This window comes from Microplitis mediator, chromosome 1 (assembly GCF_029852145.1).
Source record: "Microplitis mediator isolate UGA2020A chromosome 1, iyMicMedi2.1, whole genome shotgun sequence".
Classification (NCBI taxonomy): Eukaryota; Metazoa; Arthropoda; class Insecta; order Hymenoptera; family Braconidae; genus Microplitis; species Microplitis mediator.
In genome coordinates, this window is record NC_079969.1 from 27,158,197 (window position 1) to 27,183,790 (window position 25,594).

The window sequence follows — 25,594 nt, forward strand, 5'->3', positions numbered from 1 at the left end:
GAAATATATATATATATATGTATGTATTTTTTTAAATATTTAATGAACGCAAGGGCTGTGTTGTCAGAAGATGAGAAGTGGAGCAGAAGGAGAAGCTGTTGTTGACCAGGAAGTGGATGTTGCCAGATACGATGATGCTGCTGGAGAAGGGACTTGATATGAGCATTGAGCAGGCGCCTGGAATACCAACAAATATCTTCCTATATATATACATATATATATTGTAATCTCGGTGCTGGAGAAATATCTCGAGATTCTAAACTGTTCAGAGCCACGCGAGTGGCCGCGCGATACGTTTCGCGAATACTTGATACTAATATATATTATTATATATATATATATGTATTATATATATTCTTGAAAAATAATTTCTAATCGTGTTCAAAAAAATAAAATGGTTGAAAAAAATCCACTTGGTATTTTGAGGATTAATTTATTATTATTGTTTATTATACTAGTTTTTTCCATCACGTGTGGTAAGTTGGTTTTTTAATTGTTAATTAATAAAATAATTAAATTTTTGTGAGTAATTGGGTCTTAAATAAATATTTTTATGACCACTGTTTAATGGTACTGAAGTTAGCAGGCAATTATTAATATTTGGATTATTTTTCAACTGCTCATTTACGAAAAAAAAAAAAAACTAAAAAAATGCACAGGTAGAAAATTTAAAAAACTACAGGTGCAATTTTTTCACATATTTTTTTTTTTATAATTTAATGGTTAAAAAAAATTCAAAAGTAATTAGACGCCGGTCAAATTCATGATTCTGAAATTAGTAGACAATTAACAATTTTCGAATTATTTGTCAATAGATAAATTACAAAAAAAAAAAAACTAAAAAAATGCACAGGTAGAAAATTAAAAAAACTACAGGTGCAATTTTTTTAAATATTTTTTTTTCATAATTTATTGATTAAAAAAAAAAATCAAAAGTAATTAGACGCCGGTCAAATTCATGATTCTGAAATTAGTAGACAATTAACAATTTTCGGATTATTTTTCAACAGATCAATTACAAAAAAAAAAAAAAAAACTAAAAAAATGCACATGTAGGAAATTCAAAAATCTATAGATGTAATTTTTTTAAATATTTTTTTTTTGTAATTTATTGTTTAAAAAAAAATCCAAAATTAGACGTCGGCTAACTTCAGTATCATACAAATTTAAAATTATAAATAAATCAGGGAAAATAATTAATAAAATAAAATTTTGAAAAAATGCGCATTTAAAAAATTGAAAAAATAAAAAGTGCATTTTTTATAAATAATTTTTTTTTAATTATTTACTCTATTTATTGATAGTTTTAAATTTGTTTGATGTCTGCTACATTCACACTCATCAACTGTTTATAAAAAAATTATTTGTGATTAATTAATATGTGTCATGATATTTTTTTATTAAATAATTGATAAATATAAAGTTTATAAATTACATAATAGTGGATTTTATTTATTTAATTTCGGAGATAATTAAAAAAATAATTGATAAAAAATTTTTCGATTAAATTAATAGTTAAATTATTAATAGAAAATTTATTACAATTTATCACAGTATAAATTTAATTATACGTAAATTAAAAAATTAATTGACTAATTATTTTTACAGAAAATTATTTATCAATATTTTTTTATTATGATAATTTAATTAACTATTAATAAATAATTAACTGTAAGATAATTCAATTAAGTGGTACAAAAAAATTGATAAATATTTTTTTATTTAAGTATTTAATTTATTGAATATATGAGAACATAAATTTTATTGAATAACTGATAGAAAAAAATGTTTTATTGCGTATTTAAAAAAATAAAATACTGTGATTAATAAATTGCATAATTATAAAAAATATTAAAAAAGATTTCGAAAGTCTAGTATCGATACACTAAAAAAATCGACGGGGTAAGTCCAAGCGGTGTAGGTGTTAAAATCAGCGGTGTTAAATTTCAACACCGAAAGCGGTGTCAAAATAACGCCGCTGCTGGTGTAAATATTCTGTACCGATGTTCAAAAAAATTCCCTGGTGTTAAAATAACACCGCCACCGGTGTAAATATTCTCGACTGGTGTTAAAGTAACGCCGCTACCGGTGTAAATATTCTAGACCGGTGTTAAAATAACACCGCTGCTGGTGTAAATATTCTGTACCGATGTTCAAAAAAATTCCCTGGTGTTAAAATAACACCGCCACCGGTGTAAATATTCTCGACTGGTGTTAAAGTAACGCAGCTACCGATGTAAATATTCTAGACCAGTGTTAAAATAACATCGCTGCTGGTGTAAATATTCTGTACCGATGTTTAAAAAAATTCCCTGGTGTTAAAATAACACCGCCACTAGTGTAAATATTCTCGACTGGTGTTAAAGTAACGCAGCTACTGGTGTAAATATTCTAGACTGGTGTGAAAATTACGCCGCTGACGGTGTAAATATTCAGTACCGGTGTTAAAAAAAATTCCCCGGTGTTAAAATAACGCCGCCACCGGTGTAAATATTCTAGACTGGTGTTAAAATAACACCGCCACCGGTGTAAATAATCTAAGCGGACGCAGTTTACCCCGCTTTTACAATGGTTTAACACCGCCGAATTACGCCTCCTACACCTGTGTAATTTCATTTTAACACCAGGCGGAGTTAAAATGAGTCCATTTTTAACACCGCTCTTTTTACAGTGTAGATTGTATTTAATTCGAGTAATTAAATTGATTGAGTCTAAAAATAAAAGAATTCTTTCCCAAGTTGAATTGAATGGTTCATCAATTAATTTAATTCAACTTGCAAAAGTTTAAACTTGACAATTAAACTCAACAAAAGATAGTTTAGTTTTAGTTTTTAAAAAATTTTTTTAGTTACCCAAAAAAATGAAAAAAAAACAAAAGGTTTTTAATGAAGTTCGGAGGATTATTGTAGAGGAATAAAATGAGTGAGTTTAGTCTTTGTCATTAAAGTTAAAATGGACTCGGGTCATTGTCAAAAAGTCCACTGAGTATCGTCGTGTAGTGTGTGAATGTGTGGGCGGGAGGAAGGACAAGAGTCGCAATAAGGGATGAGAGGGAGAAGAATAAGAGAAGGGTTGGAAAGCCAGAGTGAGATGCACTTGGCGTGAAACGACCACTTTATATCAAGTTTACACGTGCAGCGGTGCATCACCAATGTCCGGTGCAGAAGCACCTTTAGCTTCGCTTAAACATATTCTAAATTCTAAAGTATCGGGCAACGTCTGTATAACGTTCGCCCATTATTGAATATACAAAAAACTCCATTTGTATTTCAATGGACATTTTATTTGTGCTGGAGCCTTTTCTTGGATAAACTCGAAGCACCTTTTTTTGGATGGGAAAATAAAAAATAACTAAAGATTATTTTAAAATAAAAATATGAATAAAATAAAAACCGAGCATTTATATATATAGTTTTTGCTTGAATATTAAAATTTAAAAACGAGTCAAAGCATACAAATGACAAAGAATACGTTTTATAGACTGAATATATTATAATATATCCATATAAATATGGAATTTATATTGTGATAGTAAATATCGATGAAAATAATATTTAATTAACGAAATTATTTTTTTTTTGTATAAACAGTGAAGGAAAATAGGCAGGGTATAAAAACAATAAACATAAAAGTATTTAAATTTAAATATTTTTATTTTAATGAGGGTTTCAAGACCTTGATACTTTCTACTGAAATTTTATTTTTAAAAAATAAATGAGGTAGAAATTTATTTTTTAGGTTGTTATTAATTCAAAATTTTTTCGAACAAAATTCAAAATACATTTTTCCACTTCTTAGTCCTGATTATTCTTTAAAAAATTTTTTAGCTGCTATTATTTACTCTGTTATTAATTATGTCCAGTGATAAAAACATTGGCAATATTACCCGAGGAAAATGAATCATGTGTGACCACGTATGAAAATTGGTCATATATGATCATATATGATCCTAAAATTTATTTGCGACAACTAAATTATTTAATAGTGCCAACAAACCCAAATATTAAAACAAAGTTTCATTATATTAACTCTAATAAATATTACTTAGACACAAAAAATATATTCATTTAGAATAAATATATATATTTATTCGAAGTTAAAAAATATATATTTGAACCTAATAAATATTTACCATCAGAAAAGGCAGTTGTCACTATGCTAGCCAACAGCAGCGGGAGTAGTTCGGTGCTCGCCGCTAGATCGCGCCCACCAGTTGTAGTGTCCCTGGTAAGACAGTTACTGCAGAGGTATTATATCCCAAGAGAGATTTTGTCAATTCGATGTCAGTTTCATATTCTGAGATATGTTATATCATGACATTAATGATTAATAATAATGTTTTCCTGAACAATTTTTTTCACAGTACAAAATAAAGTACTGTTATGTTTTGGATAATTTTTGATGTATTTAATTAATTTCATTCATTGTAATAAATCTAGAAAGTCTCACAATAATGTTTTTAAATGTAAAAAACCAAAAAACAAATAAACGTTTCTTCGACAAAAATTGTTATAAAAAAACAAAACATGTTAAAAGATTATCGACTTTTTTTTTTTACGAAAAAATATCTACTTCCTTTGTCTGCGAACACTGTTATATGATTGATTAATGTCACCATTAGTTATTTTTATCCTTATTCGAAAACAGTCAATGACGACAGTACCTAATCTAAGCATCTCAAAACCAAAAATGAATATTTCGAAAAATTGATAAATGACTAACCAAAGACATGGCGATGAAGGTCCGCGACATGTTGTCTTTGAGACCGGTCTTGGCCGTTGATTTGTTTTAACAAAATTTCTGTAAGTTCGGCTAAACTCGATATTGCTAAATTTTCGATGCGCCGTTGTTGCCATTGTGTTTTGTTTTTTATCCTGGTCATTATTCACCTGAGTAATGATTTGCTGAAGTCCATTCCTCTATTCGATCAGCTCAGAAACTTGTTGAGACAAATCAACATTCCGCAATCTGTTTATTTGCCTCAGCATACTCTATTTCAAATGATAACTTTTTTATTTAATGATTGTAGCTGATTAACAGGTAAACGCTGAAAGCTTCGCTGGATGAGAGTCGCGAGAGAATTTCTCGCCATAGAAGCCGAAGCTATGGGAGTTCGAAAACTGCCCAGCACATAATCATCCAGTACACCTTTAATCTTAGCAAGTAAATAGAAGATTTCCTTGCTGCTTTCATCGTTTAAGGGACCAGCGGCATAAACAATTAAAAAAATGTTAAATTCTGTCGAGTTTACTATTCTGTCGGCTTTTTTGATCGGGGCCTTCGTGCCCCAGGTTCTCTTACTCATTTCCAAATTCTTTAAATGCGTATTTTGTAAATGTTATTCCATTTGAATGCATTGCATGTAATTCACTCATTTCAAAACTTTTAATACTGACAATTGTCAGCTACTTTCACACTCATTCATATATGGGCATATGTGATTTATTTTTCACGGGTACGCAACGATTTTGATAAAAAAATTTTAATTAAAAAAAAAAATGTAGTTTTTTTTTTTTACATAAATTTCAAAGTACTCAATTCTATTGAAACTCACCTTTCACCAGTAATTGTGATTGATAAAGCTACAATATATCTGACCGTGTGGTTTCGAAACCATCAGTTTTAATGTTACGACAGCTGCTAGTTTACTCCAGTAATTTTAACAACCGATTTGATGCACAACAATTTGTACATTATTCGTTATTCAGCATTGTTATTAAGAGCAGCTATTTTTTTACGTCAAGTAAATACTCAGCATAAGTGAAACTAATATTTTTCATTTTAAAATCCATGGCAAAATTACACTGTAAAAAAATCGGGCGTAAATTCGGAGCGGTTTGATTTTATTTAACTCTAGATTTAATCCGCTTCTACTCCGTAAATTTTTTAGGGGGTGGTATTAAAATATTAATATCAGTATTAAAAGAAAATGAATCTGTTGACGTTGTTTATATTTATGTAATTGTAATTGTGATCAAAGATTTGTGTACGTTTACACATGACAGAATTAAACCGAAACCTCAAAGAGAATGATGATGGAAAATGGAATCGAGAAGACGAAGGCAATTTCTAAATCCACCGGAACAATCTAAACTAGAATACTACTATATAATAGTAGTACATATATATATATGTATATATGTATATATATTTCACAGTATATAAGGGATATATAGAGTTGTAGTTGTAGTTATCACCTCCGGAGAATAAATATCGGAGATTGAATCGTGGATTACAAGTACTGTCGTTAACTCAACTGAAAGCGCTCACTTGAATAAAATTACTTTCCTACTGGACTAAGATCACGTAACACAATTGATCTACATAATATATTTCAGCATTCATTAATTTATCTCACTGAATTAAATACAAAAATAAATATTATATTTTTTATAGGATAATTATTTAAATATTTACACTCTAAAATTTTTTTTGACCCGGTGTAGTGTAAATGGCTCGGTGTTAAAATTACACATTATTCGGTGTTAAATTTAGACGGTGTGAATTTACACCGCTAAACATGTAGATGTATAATTCATGATAATTTTGCGTTAAGAAAATTAATGAGTGTGAATGTAGCAGACATCAGACAAATTTAAAACTATAAATCAACAGAGTAAATAATTTTTAAAAAATATTTATAAAAAATGCACTTATTAATTTTGAAATTTTTTAAATGCGCATTTTTTTTTAATTTAATTTTATTAATTATGTACTTTATTCATTAATAATTTTGAATTTGTCTGATGTCTGCTATATCTCACTCATGAAAATTGATCATGAAAATATTTAAATGTTAAAAATACTATTTAATATCTATATAAAATTAAACATTAATCAAAATTACGAGTAACACGGAATGATGTAAAAAAAGTAGATTACACCGTGGAAAATTTACACCGTTATTTCACACTACACGGCCGTGTAAAGTTCTCCGGGTCCATTTTTACACCAAAATTTTTTAAATTGTACACGGTAAAAAATCACCGGGATAAATCCGATCGGTGTAGGTGTTAAAATTGGCGGTGTTAAATTTTAACCCCGAAAGCGGTATGAAAATAAAGACGCTGTCAGTGTAAATATTATTTACCGGTGTTAAAATCAAATTTTCCAGTGTTAAAAGATTTTACTTTGAGAATGTGTGCACACAAAAAAAGGAATTCTTGGGTCAAGAAGAAAATCGTTTCCAAAAATAAATTCTTAAATTAAAATATCCTCTTTTCTTGTTTGAAAAAATTTTCTCTTGGTAAAAAATTTTTTTTTTTTTAATTAGAGTATATAAAGCTCTTCAATAAAGAAATTCAATTTTGATTTAAAAATATAAATTTTTGCTTTAAATGTTTTTAGTTTCTCCGAACAAGAAAACAACTTGGTTGGCTCAAGAAAATTTAGCTCTTGGTTTTAGAAGATACCAACTCATTCTAAAAACATCGTTCTCTCGAATGTAGTCGATATCGATTCATTTCGATACATCGAGTTTTTAAACGGAGGCACATTTAACTTACTCCAAGTAAAAATTAATTTATTTAAAGATTTGATAACATTTAGTTCAAAATAAATGTAGACTTCATCTTAGAACGATTAATTTTAGATTTAAAAAATAAAAAACTCATTTTAAAACTAAATTATACATCAATGTAAATAAAAAATACTTTTATTTTAAAATATAATAAATAAGTTCAATTTCAAATTAATTGTTTTTATTAAAAATTCAATTCTCAGAATATATACAATTAATTATCAAAATAAATTTTGATTCTTTATTACAATAAGAAATTTTTTTTGTTTATGAAAATAAATTAAAGGTTATGTTATTTATCCTGGCTTCATTGACACTATGAACTGCATGATACCACACTAAAAAGGAAACAATTTTATATGAACTTAGGATTAGAAATGAAAACAAACTTGATTATCTGATATATGATTAAAAACAGCATAAATAAAAATTAACTTACTTTTTTCGCGATTGAAACGACACCCTTTAACTTAACTTAAATCAGGAAATAACACCAGATATAATGACTAATAACTACAATAACTCACATTTTTACCGAACACTTCAATTCAAAACAATTTATGTATATGAATTAGTTAATTGTATAATTAATAAACTAATACTATTAGAATATTGGTGTGTAATATATAATTGCACATATACGGCGCCAGCGCTGAACAGACTCGTTTCATTTTTTTGGGATCTTCGGGCGTCTACGTGTATACACAAAGTAGTGTCCGAAGTAGAGAAGCTGCATAGACCCGAGTGCTCCTGTTATCCGAATGCTGCTATGGAAAAAAACCAAGAGCTTGATTTTCTTGACTTGAATTTTTTTTATTTTTGTTTCAAGCAATAGCCACTAGTTGGTTTAAGAAATCTGACTCCTTACGTAGAGAAGTTAAATTTCATAGAATAAAATATTCAATATACATGAATGAAGAAATTCAAAATATTAATTCAAAAAACAATTTACTTTCTTAAAATATTTTTTCTTTTTGAACTAAAATCATATATTTTTAACTTAAAACTTTAACCCATTTGAGTCGAAAAAATAACTTTTTGAATCAAAATAATCAAAATTAAGAAAAAATTTTCTTCAACCAAGATTTATTCCATTTTCCTAAATATTCTCTTGACTCAAGATAATTCTCTTTGAACCAAGATAACCTTTCGGTCAGTGTGCATGTGTGCGCTCGCGTGCGTGTGCACGCGTGTGTTTGCGCGTGTTTGAGTGCAGGTGTGTGTCAAGATATTTTTTGCATTTTGTAAGCTTCCCAAAGCTAATACTCTGAGCGAACGCAGTTTACACCGGTATTTTAACACCACCGAATTACACCTCCTACACTGGTGTAATTTCACTTTAACACCGCTTATTTTTCAGTTTACACGTAATTTTAAGAATGAATTTTAAATATAAGAGGAGTATAAAAAAATTATTGATCGTTAAATAGAATAATGAAGTCTATTTTATGAAAATCTGGTGTAAGAAAATATTCATGACGTGTTATGACCTCGTAATTTATTTCTCTACTTTAATGTTCTTTTTTTTTTTTTTATAATTTATTTGAGGGTGAGGGTGAGGATGAGGATTGAAAAAAGTTTATAAGACGGTCTCTATTGAATTAAAATGAAAAGTTTTCTTAATTGTTCTGATTGTATATAAAAGAATTTGATAAGATCGTTTATTTGAATGGTAAAAGTCTTTTCAATTAAAATTAAAGTTTATTAAAACCGTTAAGAGCAAAGAGACTGATAATTTATTTTTACTATTTGTTTGTTTTCATTTTTGTTGTTGAAAAAAAAAAAAGTAAAATGCGTTGAGATTTAATAATGGCACTTGATAGCGTGAAACGGAATACTTTTAAGAGAACTTTAAATCCATAATGAATTTTTAATTAACAAATAAAAGTTAATGAATAATAAAATTAACCAGATATTTTTTTTTTTAGTTGCTTATATTTAAATGTCATTAGAACAGCTGTTTCTTAATTCAACTTTAATTACGAAAAATAATTTAAAAAATTTAAAAATAGTCGGGTAATAAATTTAAACTTAATGGTTTTATTGAAATACTTTAAATTTTTAATTAATCTTTGGGAAGTATTTAAGTTTGTGAAATTCTCTAGTGTACAGAAAATATAATCCTATGATTTAGACGCTTTCAAATGAATTGTCAGTTTGTTTTCGGAGGGTCTAGAGCTGTAATAAGTTCTCGAAATTAGTAACGAGCTTGAAGTATCCTTTGAGGGTACATTCCTCTGAGCGTAAAAAATCAAGAATTCAAAGAATTCTTTGTTGACTAAACTAAAAAAAATACTCACATTGTTAATTGATTTTACGTGAAAAATTTATTATCATTTCATAACACAAATTTTGTGTCAACTAATTTTTAAAATTCTCATTAAATACCAAATACAATTGCGGTAAAAAAATTCGAAATTTTAATTTTAAAATTAATGAATACAAAGGCTTGGCAAAATGGAATACTCTTGAAAAAATGAAAATAAAAGTGTCAAAAAAAAAATTTCGGTAAAAATCACTTCAATATATCTCATATTAATGGAAAATAATTGTAATTAATACACTGTAAAAAATTAGCGGAGTAAATCCGGAGTAAATACGAAGTGGATGACTGTTTATTTCTTTAATTCCCTCGAGGTAAAATTTACTCCGAAAGGAAATTTATTTTGATATTAAAACTTCAAATGGGAGTGAATGCGGACTTAAATAAAATCCAAATCACTCCGATAAAAAGACAAACTCCCCATTTACTCCGTATTCAGAGTGATTTTTTTTCAAACTCCGAAACTCCGATCGGTGAAGTGAATTCGGATTTAAATAAAATTCATAACTACTCCGGACTCACTCCAAATTTTTTACAGTGTAAATTACAGTCACAAATAATTTTTTTTTTAATTTTCAAATACTTCATTTTTTTCCCGCCAAATTTTTTTTAGTAATTGACATTTAACTTAAAGTGAATACAGTTGACTTAGCAAGTGATTTAGTCAGTGTTTAAAATCACACAATCAATAGACCACATTTGTTAACTTAGTACATTTGAATTGTGCAAAGCTAATGTGTCGATCTTTCCGGTGTAGTTCCAAAACCACTCTCAAATGTTATATATCCATATATATAGTATTTCAGTATACTAGCCTCATGTGGTTTATCGATTTATTCAACATTGTAAGCAGCCTCCTCAGAGACCTGCCATCAGTGCGATCCTCCAATAAAACATTATACTTTATTCCACATCTTAACACACATAAATATATAACCCTCTAAGTATACTTTGATCAAAAAATTAAAGAAAGTACAGATACAAGTTTAATTACCTGTCAAATAATTTAAAATATTTTATTCGCTTATCAAGTTATTTGGTAAAAACTAAAGGGACGTAAAAATGTAATTCTTGGTAAAATAATAAAAAATAAAAATAGTTTATGTTCAGACGCATGAAAAGCTCCAATGAGATAACAGGAACACGGATAAACGACTTAGTTCTCATGTGGAAAAAAGATCTTGATGGAAAAGTTCCATTATGTGTTGTCAACCTATTATTTTTATTATTTTCGAGATAAATTACATATACTTCTTTTTTTCGTGCCCTTTTTTTATTTAACTCCGTCTGACACATTTATTTTGTTTCACTATTATCATTATAAATTTTTTATTTTTAGTAAAAAGACAGAGGTGCGCACATAACTCGAGGAATTATTGAAGCTAAATTTGGTAACTTTTGCCCTTTTTTTACCCAATCCCAGAGAATATATTGGAAAAACATAATTTAAAAGTAAACGATACACTGCACTCGTTATTTTAGAATATAAGTCGATAAGCCCAAATGTTTTCCGATCTCTACTACTGTTACAGTTACCAGCACTCTGCTACTCATGATTGACTGCCCGAATAGACACATGTCTATCGCTCCTATCACTTTTTTATTTCTCCCCAAAAAACATTTGTTACTTTTTTTTATCCGAACGACAAGAGTCTGATAAAAATATTCCGCGCCTTTTTTTCGGCAAAAAAATGGATAGATTTTTTTAAGGCTGTTACTTTTGAAGGTACAATTTTTTTTTTTTTTAAGAATTTTGATAATAATCTTTTTCTAGACATCGAGTTTACAAATACATAAAAACGATCGTCATTATTGAGTAATTGCTAAACCACCAACATCACTGTCAACTTCAAAAGACAGTTCAACCAAATAGATTTCGGCTGTGGTGTTTCTGTTTCACCAATTCCTTAAACGAGCACCGAGTTTTCTTAGACACCGGATTTTAAGTTGTGGAGAGACTATGGTGAATACCAAATGATAGAAATCGGCACCGAACTATCTGAAGTTCATGGTTGAATCCGATCACTTCGTAAGTTCAAAAAATACGAATCACGGGTTCAGTAAAAAAACCCAAGCTTCCGATGATTAAAAGTCTTTTCACATGCTGATACGCTTCTCGTACGCTGATGCAACCGAGAGTAAGAACTGCAAAGAGCTCAAAAGAAAGTGCAAATAACTTTAAACAATTATCAATCATAAGCTGATTTACTGTGAGCAACTAGAGTTGAAGAACTATAATTTAAAATGAGAACGAGGAAAATTAAAGCCACGACTTCACAATTTTTTTTTTTGGTTTTCACCTTGTAATAACAGTGTACTTTTTCTGTTGTTGAATACAAGTTTGTCCATTTTGCTGCCAATGAACAGCGAAAAAATTCATACATATATGCTGCACGGTCGGAATATAATAACTCTGAAATAAGTTTCTTACTAGGGACACTACAACTGGTGGGCGCGATCTAGCGGCGAGCACTGAACTACTCCCGCTGCTGCTTCTTAACACCATAACTTTTAAATCAATAATCATTAGGTTCAAATATATATTTATTAACCTTGAACAAATATATATATTTATTCTAAATGAATATATTTTTTTGTGTCTAAGTAATATTTATTAGAGTTAATATAATAATATTTGGATTTGTTGGCACTATAAAATAGTTTAGTTGTCCATTAAATAAATATTTTCTTAACTTTACTAAATGATTTTATTATCTTAAAGAGAGAAATATTAATGTCAACCAAATAGAGTCTATTAAATCTTTTGTTAAAAATGACTAATAAATTTTAGTTTAACAGAATTTAACAAAACTAATTTAATTGTCCGAAGAGAAATTTTTTTTCAGTGTAAGTTTGTTAATTTAATTAATTAAAATTTTGTATTTCAAAATTGCCGTAAAATCTTTACTAACTATCGGACATGTGGTAATTGACAAGTTATTAAATTGTTCAGAAGTTATTATTTTTTTAAAAGTAACAAAGTGCGAAGCAAAAAAAAGTACTGGGGTAAAATGAGATCTTCAAAAATTTGAATTAATTTTTTTTGACAAAAATAATTAATCGAAATTTTGTACCTGCATAATTATGTTTCTAAAAATGTTTTAAATTAACACACGAATTTTTTCTGAAAAGTTTAAAAAAAAATTTAATGACATGACAATTTGTCGCATTTCATTTTAACAAAAAAAAAAAAATAAAAAACTGTATTCAGGATAAAAATATATTTTCTTCAAGTTTCCCATTTTACCCGGCCTTTATTTAAGTTAATAGCAAATTTTTTGACGTTAAATATAAAAAGTCTTTTAAGTTGAATGTACCCCCACTTAAAATTTTTTTTTCATGTAGCAGTCGGTCTTTTTAAAATAAGTAATTGAAATAAAAATATTTTTACGTTAAAGTAAATCCTGACTAAATAAAATGATGTCAAGTAACGTAAAAAAAAGACACAAATAAAATAAAAAAAAAGGTCGCTGACTGAAAGAGGATAAACTTAACCACTATATTTTTTTTACAGCATTAAAATGCTTAAAAAGTCATGCTTTTAACAGAGCTTAAAACTATTCGTCGAAAGTTTATCCTTAGGACGGCGTGTGTTAAAGAGGAAACCCGTTTTAGAAGAAAAATTGCCTCGTTAGTAAAAAGAAAATCCTGAAAAAAAATAACACTAAGAAAAGAGAAGAGTAAAAGAAAGGGAGTAAAAAAATAATACTTTGTTAGTAAAAAGAGATTACGTGTCTTTTATAATTCAAAAAGTATTTGTAATTTAGCCTACGCCGACGTCGCCTATTATTCACGGCAAGCTTTCGGCAATTGCTAAACTTTTTAATTATATTGATCTTTGTCTGAAAACCGACGTAATAAAATTACACCGTGACACAGTTAATCTCTGAAAGGATCTTTTTTAAATCTGCATTGCATCAGAAAATTAACTTGCGTATGAAATCGAGTAATACTAAGTTCCGTTTCAACTTTAACAAGAGCTAAAGTGAATAAACTCTTGTATATATCTATATATATATATATATATATATTAAGTATAAAAGGTGTTTTACGTCATCATGACAGCCCTTATAGAAAGCAATGGTTATATTACTGAGATTCTATTCTCTTCAATCGAACGGACTTGAGAAACTTAAACTTGTAACTTCCGGAATGTAAGAAAACTTGTACGAGGAACGATGAGAGCAAGATGGAGAAGATGGAGAAGATGGAGACCAAGAACAAGACCGAGAACAAGATGGAGAAAGAGAGGACTAGGAGGAAGAAGTGAATGCAGAACCAGAATAAGTAAAATAAGAGGAAGTAAATGAAGAAGGAAAACTTTGGAATTGTTGTCAGCAGGATCTTGACTACCCCTAGACATTTTTTATTTTTATTTTCAATGCTTCTCGTTACTAACAGCGATCACTTAAGAATAAGTAGCATAAAAATAACTTTAAATTCATTTTTTTATTTTACAGGTTTTACTCAGCAGCCCAAGTATCGGGATCGCGAGAGCATTTCTAGTCAGAAGTTTAAGCGCCTTGAAGATTTCGATGAACCGACGTAAACTATATTTTTTTAATACTTATATACTTTTGGGTTTTATTGTTATTACGTGCCTGTGTGTTATTATTTTTTGTTTTTATTATTATTGATGTTATCAGTTATTGTTTTTATGTTTTAAAAATACAAATAAATTTTTTTTTTTAAGTCATTTTTCGTCTCCTTTATTATTTTGAAAAATGGGGTACAGTAGAGTTACTTCAGCAAATTCACTGTAAAAAATCACCGGGGTAAGTCCAAGCGGTGTAGGTGCACTGAAAAAAATAATTGGTAGCAGCTACCGATTGGTAATCGATAGCCACTACCGAGTATTTTTCGGTAACCGCTACCGATTATTTCCGTACCAGTTACCGAAATAATCGGTAGCTGCTCACGATTAATTTTCGGTAACAGCTACCGATTATTTGGTAACAGCTACCGATTATTTCGCTACCAGTTACCGACATAATTGGTAGCTGCTCTCGAGTAATTTTCGGTAACAGCTACCGATTATTTCGGTATCAGTCACCTAAGTTTCGGTAACAGCTACCGATTATTTTTCGGTAGCTGCTACCAATTATTTCGCTACCAGTTACCGAAATAATTTGTAGCTGCTCTCGATTAATTTTCGGTAACAGCTACCGATTATTTCGGTAGCCGTTACTGATTGGAATCAGTACCAGCGACCGAAAAAAATAGCGGCTACCGAAATAATCAGTAGCGGTTACCGAAAATTAGGTAAATGATACCGAAATAATCGGTAGCGGCGAAAATAACACCATACCCAGTGTAAATATTCTTTACCGGTGTTAAAATAAATTTTCCGGTGTTAAAATATTTTTACTTTGGAAATGTGTGCATATGTGTGTGCGTGCGTGTTTGAGTGCGTTTGCACTAACTAATACTCTGAGCGGACGCAATTTACCCTGCTATTCCACCGGTATTTTAACACCGCCGAATTACTCCTCCTACACCGAAATTTCATTTTAACACCGGGCAGAGTTAAAATGAGTCCATTTTTAACACCGCTCTTTTTACAGTCTACTTAAAAATATTTTTTACAAAATTTCTGAGGTACCCCATTGTGCCCCGGATACCTCATAGAGTTCTTACCCCTCCTATTAAAATTACTTATTAATTACTCTCATTTATAAAATAATTAATATTAACACTAATAATAAATTTTAGCTGGAAATTAATTCTGTCAGATGAAAAAAAACTAAAATTAAAAAATGACACAAACAAATATACAGATTTGGTAATAAAAAACTATACAGTAACACCGAGAATAATAACAACAAATGATACCATTAAATTAAGTGAGTACTCGAATCCCAGTATTTAATAAAAAAATCCTGAAGTAAATTAAAAAATCTAAAAAAAATTCCCAGTGTCGAGTGCTGCGCGCGGTAGCATTAAAAGAAAATCTAAAACGAGAAGTCACAAAAAATCACGGGGAAAAATACGTCGTCTGAAAAAGGGCAGGAAGAAAATGAAAGCTGATGAATTGAAAGGGGAAAATTACCAGGAGATTTTCAAATCCGTGGATATTAAAAATTACGAGGACGAAAATTTCGAGCAGCAGCTGCTCAAGGATTTGCACGAGCGAGTTATTAAATCCAGGGGTTCAATAATTTATAATCAGAGTCAACTCAACAATAATAATAATTATTTAATTAAAAAAAAAAATTTTTTTGAAAATAACGATGCCTCAAATATCGGGAATTTAAATGGAGGCGACTTATCATGTATGCAAGGCGATTTTATTCCAGCGCCACTTGTTCCTCATGCTCTAATAAAATATGTTAAGTAAGTTGATTAATTAATAATTCATAAAATATAATAAATAATTTATAAACAACAACAAAAACAAAAGGTCGTCGAAACCACACCAGGAATATCTCGAGGCAAATTATGAGTGTATTGAAGGTTTTGTATTGTCGTCAAACACAACGCGACTGTTGTGCAAAAATCGACAATGGGTTGGAGCCGCAGTGCCTTCATGTACACCCAAGAATAATAACCACCGTGAAATATGTTCTCGTTCATCTTGCGATCAGATTTGCAAGCAAGTTAACAATAAACCGACTTGTTTTTGTTACGAGGGCTTTTATCTCGAGGACAATAAGTGCATTGGTATGCAAAAAAAAGAGCTTAACTTAATTTTACTGTAAATAATAAATCCCAATTAAAAAATATTTTTTTGTTTGTTTAAATATTCAGACATCAATGAATGCGCCGACACGAACGGTGGCTGTCAGTATAAATGTGTAAACACGCCGGGCAGCTATCGATGCGAGTGTCCAAAGGGAATGAAATATGCACAAGACAAGTCTAGATGCGAAGGTAAAAATAATTGTTATGTGATGTGATGGTTTATTATTTATAGGAAAATTGTTACACTAAAAAATTTTTGGAGTGAACGCGAAATGAATCCGAAGTTGATGGTTTTTTTTATTTAATTCGCTGGGAGTGAATTTCACCCCGAAGGGGAGTTTCGGAAAATATTAATTACTAATACGTAGTGAGCTTATGTCTGAAATTTTGACATTTGTATTGAGTACGGAAATAATTACGAGCTCCTTTGCCATATATTCGCGCGAAATGATTTTTAAAAATTACAGCAGCTGATAATAAAACTTTCACTGAGTTACAAACTGTCATATGACTTACGCGACCATACCTCAAGATGACATTTCATATTGTATCGAAATATAAAATTCCCATAAAAACTATGTCCCATAAACTAAGGGCGTATAAAAATTTCTTTTTTTCAGAAATTGATGAAATTATGATCTATAAGCTGTGCTGTTAGATCGTGTGATATTTTTACCCCTTCCCGAGGTGAAATAGCATGGAGTGTAATGGCAGGAGGGGGTAAAAATATCACACGATCTGACAGCACTGTCTATAAGTATAATAGAGACAACAAAATTTTTTTTTTAAAAATCAAATTTTTTTTATGTGCCCTTATGGCTCCCGAGGTTGGTACTGGGAGCCATGAGGGCGTATAAAAAAAATTTAGTTTCCGGAACCTGTGACCTTAAAGTATAAAAATGATAAAAAACGTTCGAACTTGGGAAAAATTTTTCCGTTGGTTGAAAAGAATTTTAATTAAAAAAAACAAAATTTTTTTTTCTAAGTATGAAAAAGAAAAAAATTTTGAAATTTTTTTTTTTCAGTATCATACTTTTAGAACATAATCATGTCGATTCCCGAAAAATAAAATTTTTTATACGCCCTTATGGCATCTGTAACGCGATGTATATAAAGTTCCTATTAAATATAAATTTATTTAAGTATTAAAAATCCGGAGCGAAGTGAATGCAGATTTAAATAAAATCCGCGTCACTCCGAAATCACTCCGCCCATAAAAAAATCCGTATTCACTCCGGAACTCCGAGTGAGGGAGTGAAATAAAATCCGTATTGACTCCCGATTTTTACAGAGTGTATTGATATATAAGATTATTTATTATTAAAGATGTGAATGAATGCTCGGAGAATAATGGGCGAGGGCCGTGTCAAGATATCTGTCAAAACTTGGAGCCTGGATATTTGTGTGGGTGCGATGGGTTACCGGGTACGAGCCTTTCAGCTGACAATCATACGTGTCTAAACACAAGTCCTTGTGCTATAAACAATGCAGGATGCTCTCACACTTGTCTTTCAACTGTTGGACGTGTTTTTTGTCTCTGTCCGGATGGATTTATGTTGCAAGATGACTGGAAAACTTGCCAAGGTTTATTATTTATTGCTCTGGTAATTTAATTGTAGGTTTAGATTGAGATTGAGACGAAGAGGGGGATATTTGTTGCAGATATTGACGAGTGCGCTGTCCCAGATTTGCAGAATGAAGTTTGCAAGTTCGGGTGTGTTAACACCCCGGGTTCTTACCATTGTGTTGAGCAGGGTCTGGTTAATGATCAGCCTGGCGATAAAGTTGATTCATGTCCCAAAGGGTATCACCCGTCGACGAGATCAACTTGTGTTGGTAAATTTATTTGCTTATTTTTTTTTGTTTGTAGATTGGTTGTAAAATATTTTTACCAAAAATTCATCATTCAAAATTATGACAATTTTTTATTTTTCATTTTAATTTTTTGCCGGGGAAAAAAATTTTTTGTGCGGTAGGGGCAAAATGGATCCCCAAATTTTTTTTAACTGCAGATAAAGTAACACAGACATCATGGAGTAATTTAGGCATCATGGGAGTCGTATTGATTTTTTTTGGGAGCCATTTTAAAAATTTTTTGTACACTGAAAAAAATAATCGGTAGCAGCTACCGATTGGTAATCAGTAGCCACTACCGATTATTTTTCGGTAGCCGCTATCGATTATTTCAGTACCAGTTACCGAAATAATTGGTAGCTGCTCTCGATTAATTTTCGGTAACAGCTACCGATTATTTCGCTACCAGTTACCGAAATGATTGGTAGCTGCTCTCGATTAATTTTCGGTAACAGCTACCGATTATTTCGGTAGCCGCTACCGATTATTCGGTAACAGCTACCGATTATTTCGCTACTAGTTACCGAAATAATTGGTAGCTGCTCTCGATTAATTTTCGGTAACAGCTACCGATTATTTCGGTAGCCGCTACCGATTGAAATCTGTAGCAGCTACCGAAGAAAAATCGGTAACTGCTACTGAAAATTAGGTAACTGATACCGAAATAATCGGTAGCGGCTACCGAAATAATTGGTAGCGGCTACCGAAAAATAATCGGTAGTGGCTACCGATTGCCAATAGGTAGCTGCTACCGATTATTTTTTTCAGTGTATAGTTAATTTAATTATAAATAAATTTGAAATTCTCACAATAGATCGATATTTATTGTCTATTTATTAAAAAAAAAAAATAAAAGAAATTTTTCCACAACAAGAAATGATTTATGATGTAATAATAGAGAGTATAGAGTTTTGTTGAAAGAAATTGAAGAAAGATTATTGTAGCTGATGGTTAGAGGACTAAGCGTCGAATGTAATAATGGGGAAGAAAAATCAGTTGTGTGGAAAAAGCTTTGTCAGAAAATTCACTTTTTATTTTATTTAACTTTATTCTTTTTCGTTCGCGAGTCTACCAGCGATTACAGTGACAGTAACAGTTTGTATTGAAAGGGATTCAATTGAAAGCTCTCTAAATAACAAAATAAATAAATAAAAATAAAATAAAGGCTTTTAATTTTGTAGTCCGGGAAAATAAAATAAAATGTATAGGATGTAAATGAAAAATGAAATTAACGTTAAACCCTTTGTTTAGATGTAAACGAGCTTGGGTGAAAAAATTTAATTAACGCTTAAATCTTTTGTTTAGATGTAAACGAGTGCGAGGATAACAACGGAGGGTGCAGCGAGGTGTGTGAAAACACAAATGGCAGTTATTTTTGCGCCTGCAACGGTGATGAAAGGATTTTATCGCCTGATGGAAAATCTTGCACGGGTAAGTGGACGACAGGTTATTACCTACACAAATTATTTTAATTGAGTTTCGGTAATAACTCTATTTAACAGATTCTCTTTCAAATACACTCTACTCTACCCATGTACCAAATAATTAAACACCGTTTTCATTATTTTATAACTTTATTGTGTCCGTTAAATTTATTAACTGTAAAAAAACCGGAGTAAATTCAGAGCGAATACTTTGGAATTTTAGAAAAATCACTCCGCATTAGGATGGTCGTTAACAATTAAAATTTCTCAGGCGGCCCATAAAAAGCTTCTTTTTAGTGAAAAAATTCCTGGGGAATTTGTTTTTTTTTTTTTTTTTTTTTTTTGTAAGTAAAAAGAACACGTGCCGCAGGATAATCACAATTTTTTGATACAATCGCGGTTTTTTTTTAATATCTCATGAAAGATGCAGATTAGAGGAAAAAATCATAGGAACAATTTTGTAGGAAATTAAATTCTTGACAAAAAAGGTGCTATTCATTTTTTTTATAAAATGTGTATTTATGAAGATATTTTAAAAAACGTTTTGGGATCTTATCAATTGAGCATTTTAAGGATTACGAATGTTAAAAATAACGTGTGTTCTTAAATACAGACAACTTCGTAACTCGTAACATATCAATCAATGCTTGTTGTAGTTTTTATATCTATATACTTAGAAAAACTTTATTTTCAAAATTTGTAATCCTTAAAACGCTCAATTCATCAGATCTAAAAAGTTTTTTTAAAATATCTTTATAAATACACATTTTATTAAAAAAATGAACATGACCTTTTTTGTCAAAAATTTAATTTCCTACAAAAATGTTTCTATGATCTTTTCCTTTAATCTGCATATTTTATGAGATATTTAAAAAAAACCGCGATTGTATCGAAAAATGAACTTGGATTGTTCTGCGGCACGTTTTCTTTTCACTTAAAAAGAAAAATCCAAATTCCCCAGGTATTTTTTCACTAAAGAGAAGCTTTTTATGGGCCGCCTGAGAAATTTTAATTTTTAACGACCACTCCGCATAAAGAGTAAAGGGAGAGTTTATTTTTCCAGGAGTTATTTCGGATTGATTTAGATTTTATTTAAATCCGCAGTCACTCCAATCCGAACTTTGAATATTAAAATCAACTCCGTTTCGAAGTGAATTTTACTCCGTAATTTTTTTGCAGCGTATAATTATTCAGCTATCAGATAAAAAATTTTCAGTCAACCAAAAATTTTAATTTATCATTTTTTCATAAAAAAAAATTTGTATATAAATTTTTATGTCCCTAGTGAATAAATAAAATTCAAAACGCTGTAACTTTTATTCAAATTGACGTATCGAAAATAAAAAGAACCTAATTTTTTTATTTATCAATTTTTTTTTCCATAAAAATTTTTTGGGTAAAATCTGCTGATTAAAATTTAAAGCTAGAGCTTAACTGTGAAATGAGTTTTTCATGTACGATTATTTCCCGCTGAGAAGTGATAATTTTTTATAAAAAGTCGGTTCTTTGTTTTATCGATCAATAAAACACTCAAATTGCAAAAAACTGTAATTTTATTGCCAATGAAAATTTAATAGACCCGAGAAAATCTCGTGTTGACTTTTTTTTTAAGATATAAATGAAGTATCATGCTCGTCTTTGGATGTACCAAAAAGGGGCACATTAATCTGCTCGCGTCAGTCATCTCGTAGTGTGTGGTCAGCAAACAAAGCACTTAATAATCTGCCTGGTACTAAATGCTCCTTGAGATGTCCACCAGGGTATTATATCCTCGGAGAATACGAGCTCACGTGTCGTGAAAATGGAAACTGGGACGGCATTAAAACCGGCCAGTGCACTAGTAAGCATCTATTTCTCACTACACTGAAAACTACTTCATTCAATTACCGTCCACCCAACCCCCTCTTTTAGTTACTCAATTACCAAAAAAACTACCGACCACCGGGATTTTTTTTTACAATAATTATCACCCACTAATTAAGTAAAGGCCGGGAACGACCGCGTATTAGATCCGGGAGTAAAAAAACTAAAGTTTAAAATTTTTTTAGTAATTTTTTTTTTTTGCCTTTGATGCTAAAAAAAATTTATTAAATTTTTAGCCAAATCGGCGCAGTCAGTCGTGAAAAATTTTTTTTGCTCGGAAATTAATTGAACTAGCGGCGGAAAATATTGAGGGTCTTAATTTTTAATACCCGACATATATATATTTACAAATAAAAAAATCGGTTTGTCAGTTGACCCTGCCGGCCAGCCCCAAAACTTCTCGCTGTTTTCGAGCTCAAGAACCTCGAAAACATTATTGTGAATAAATTTTCGAGCTCGAAAATACGTTTGTATGCTGTTGTTTTCGAAAAAAAACGTTTTTTACCATTTTTTCTCCAACGAATTGACCGATTGAGACGTTTGAGGTGGCAATCAACGCGTTTTATCAAGTTCTAAAGCTGATCGAATTTTGAATTCGACTTATCGAGTCGTTTTTGAGATATTTCAAAAAAACAAAAAAAATTTTTTTTTTTTTAATTCTTTCGACAACGGTTTCTCTTGAACGAATGAACCAATTTTGATGGTTGAGGTGACATTCGACGCGGCTTATAAAGCTCTAGAGCCCAGTCCATTTTGGAATCAATCCATCGAGCTCATTAAAAGTTATCCAAAAAAAACATTTTTGAAAAAATTGTATTTTTGGAATATCTCTGAACGAGCCTTACCGATCAAGCTCAATTTCTCACAGCTTCAAGATATTGACAAGCCGCGTCGAATGACACCTTAAAGTTCAAAATCGGTTTATCCGTTCAAAAGATACAGGTACTTACATACGTACGTACATACGTACATACATACACTCGGACATCATCTTGAAATTAGTCAGAATAAATTCCTAGGATCTCAAAACGTCGACATCTGATGGAAATTCGATTTTCGTAAATCGGACCGAAACCAATAACTTCCCGAATTTTTGAAAATTTACAATTTTCTTAGCGGGAAATTAAAAAAATGTGCTGTTCCTAATAATGAAAAAAAAATTTAGGATGTCCGACAGACATAAGAATAATAGAAGAGGAAATTTTTCTCAAAATAAACAAACCAACGACAAGTATTGTATTGACCCAAGAATTAAAACCACTGGAGCAGCGGCGTATGCGTTTGTCCGTAAACTTGGACCGCGGACTCCACAAAATTATTTTCTTCAAAAATCCCTCATCTCCATCTTCAAGTTCTGCGTCAATTAATAAGCAATTAAACTGCACAATCCACACTAATATCAAAGGTAAAACTTTACGTAATTAACTTTGGTAATATCTATTAATTAAACATTTAATTAAAACATTCCATCTCTATACAATTTAATTCAGCTCAACTTGATTTCAAACCGCTTAAAATTTCACTTTCTCTCTCTCTCTCTTTCTCACAAATTGAATTTACAAAATTTCTATATTTAAATATTTTATTATTTAAGACGGCGAGTCACCAAAAATTTACAACTGTCCAAATAATAATAATAGTCCACTAATTAAATGGAGTAAAGAAGTATTTGCTGACAGTATTGAAATCACTTATATTAATAATGAGGTAAAGTATATTTTATGTTTTATATTTACTACTGCTACGGAAATTAATATTGATAATGAAAGAAAAAAAATAATTTATGTAACGGAAATTACAAGCGATAATTTAAATGTAAAAGTAAAATAGACTAAGAATGTCAGTTTTATCGACGTAAAAAAACTTTCTTGTTTATTGTAAGGTGTACCCTATACAAAATGGTGTACATGAAGAGTTAATTAACTGGAATCGAAATATTGGATGCGGGTATGAGTATTTTAGATCTACGAATTAGAAAAAAAAAAAATATTTCGTTAAAATTACGAAATTATCGACCCTAGAAATTTTTAGGTGAGACCCATTGGGCCCTTATTGGGCAGTCCCAGTTGGGCCCCAATAGGGAAATCCCCAAGAGACCCCACAGGTCCCACACAGAACCCAGGTGGGAAATACTGACCATAAATTATTTTATTTTTGTTTGGGATTTCCCAATTGGGTCCTGTTTGGGCCCTCATAAGGAGTTCCCTATTGGGAATGCCCCATTGGGACCCAAAGAGGCCCAGATACATACAGTGGGCGATCCCAAAGTAATTTCTAGTCGGGGTTAAAAATGAATTAAAGAAAACATTACAGTTATTTTTATTATAACTCTAAAATTAAAATAACTCGAAAATAATGCGGAATTTTGAAAAACTTTATCCGAGGTAATTTGTAGAAAATAAAATTGTCTACAAAAAAGATTTTATAACATTTTGTGATAAGTCTGATAGTTTCGCCGGAAAAGTAAAAAGTTCTCAAAATTTACTATTAATTTGACTTCAAACTCCAATAACTTTTGAACAGATAAATTTATCAAAAAATGATAAGACACTTTTTTTGTAGCGTGATAAATTCCCTAAAAAATAAATCCTGAATTTATCTGTACAACACGCCATTGCTGAGGTATAAATTTTTTTTTCCATGTTATTTCAATGGGAAATAAAAAATCCCGATACGCGACCTCAATATTAATATGAAGATCTCTAATTTTAACAGGCATCTTATTTTACCTGCCTGCAAATATAGAAGCTGTGCGTTGGAAAGACCTTAAAATGACACCCTGATATATTTATATATGGTAATTTATGTTTATGAGAATGAATGTTCAGATCGATAATTTGCTGACGGAGTTATTTAATAATGCTCTCGTTAACTAGAATGGCATTTGTGTTGTGTCGTGATATATATCCATAAATTATTTGATAAGATATATATGAATGTATAGGTACATCGAGTAATAGATGTCGGAAATTAATGAGCATTTCTCTAATGCCCGCAGAGTCTTGATGAAAGGTCCTTTGATGTCGACTGGAATACCACTTACAAGCCAATTGACGAGGATACTTGGTCATCTAATTGCACCTTTACTGTTATTATTAACGAAGATTAAATTATTTCCTCTTGTTTTTTTACTGTTAAGGAAATTTAATTAATAGTGAGGTAAATGGCTCGCTTACTTACCTTTCAAGATCATAAATGTGTTAGTTTAATAAGTATGGTAATTTGGTTACAATAATTGAGGGTTGGATTTTTTTTTTTATAGTAGAGTGATTTTGACACGAAGAATTAGCAGACTAGTTTAGTTTTATTTTAAGGAAATGACGTTTCAAATTTTTTAATGGAAGTTTATGTCAGCAGAGATATTAATATTCATGCGAAGCCGAATTTTGAACTGTCAGAAAAATTTTTATTTTTATATTTATAGGGAAATTGAAATTTCCAATATTGTAAAGTAGAAGTATCAAAAATAAAATTTTTTTTTATTTTTTAGAATCTCGAATTGTTTGAAAATAATTGTGATAAATTACAATTCATAATAATCACAAATTGAACCCCGCTTTTCATATATATTTATATATATAAAGGCGGTCTTAAAGAAACTGACAAATTTTGTTTCCTCATTTAAAATTTTTAAATTTTCGGGATTGTGAGAATTATTTTCAAAAAATTTTCATAATTAAAAACTTTGAAAATTTTCCGAGTATGATACTTTGAATACTTGCGATTAATTTTTTCATATAAATATTTAACTACTTGCCAATTATTCAAATGTAAAATTTTCAATTTGGAAAAATAATTTTCAATTTGAAACATTAGTAAAATAATATTTGGCGGTAAAATTTTACCATTACCGTTTGTTTCCATGCAGGAATTTTTTGTAACAAAAAAAAATTTTCCCATAAAGAAAATTACAATTTTTGAATATTTGAA

The 25,594-nt window shown here is 30.1% G+C and overlaps 1 protein-coding gene across 3 annotated transcripts; it reads left to right on the top strand.

The window, feature by feature from the left end:
• Positions 1–35: 35 nt before the first annotated feature.
• LOC130670825 (signal peptide, CUB and EGF-like domain-containing protein 3) lies at positions 36–25,298 on the top strand. 3 transcript variants are annotated; one of them, XR_008990434.1, is made up of 14 exons: positions 36–476; positions 14,303–14,387; positions 15,555–15,685; positions 15,758–16,175; positions 16,243–16,502; positions 16,590–16,712; positions 17,850–18,107; positions 18,186–18,359; positions 19,683–19,808; positions 21,414–21,641; positions 22,830–23,069; positions 23,259–23,371; positions 24,663–24,823; positions 24,927–25,298. XR_008990434.1 is itself a non-coding variant. In XM_057474384.1 (13 exons), the coding sequence occupies exons 1-13, from the start codon at positions 395–397 to the stop codon at positions 24,771–24,773; spliced, it is 2,349 nt and encodes a 782-aa protein (XP_057330367.1). In that variant the 5' UTR covers positions 37–394; the 3' UTR covers positions 24,774–25,298. The 3 variants fall into 3 exon arrangements, 2 of the variants coding, with proteins under 2 accessions (XP_057330367.1, XP_057330379.1); XM_057474384.1 differs by having other exon boundaries at positions 37–476; positions 24,663–25,298; XM_057474396.1 differs by lacking the exon at positions 14,303–14,387 and having other exon boundaries at positions 42–476; positions 24,663–25,298.
• The last annotated feature ends 296 nt before the right edge of the window (positions 25,299–25,594 follow it).

Coding starts and splice junctions, on each gene's coding strand:
- LOC130670825 (XM_057474384.1), top strand. CDS start 395: ATGGTTGAAAAAAATCCACTTGGTATTTTGAGGATTAATTTATTATTA. Junction 21,642..22,829: donor TAAAACCGGCCAGTGCACTA/GTAAGCATCTAT, acceptor AAAAAAATTTAG/GATGTCCGACAGACATAAGA. Junction 23,372..24,662: donor TCACTTATATTAATAATGAG/GTAAAGTATATT, acceptor TAATGCCCGCAG/AGTCTTGATGAAAGGTCCTT.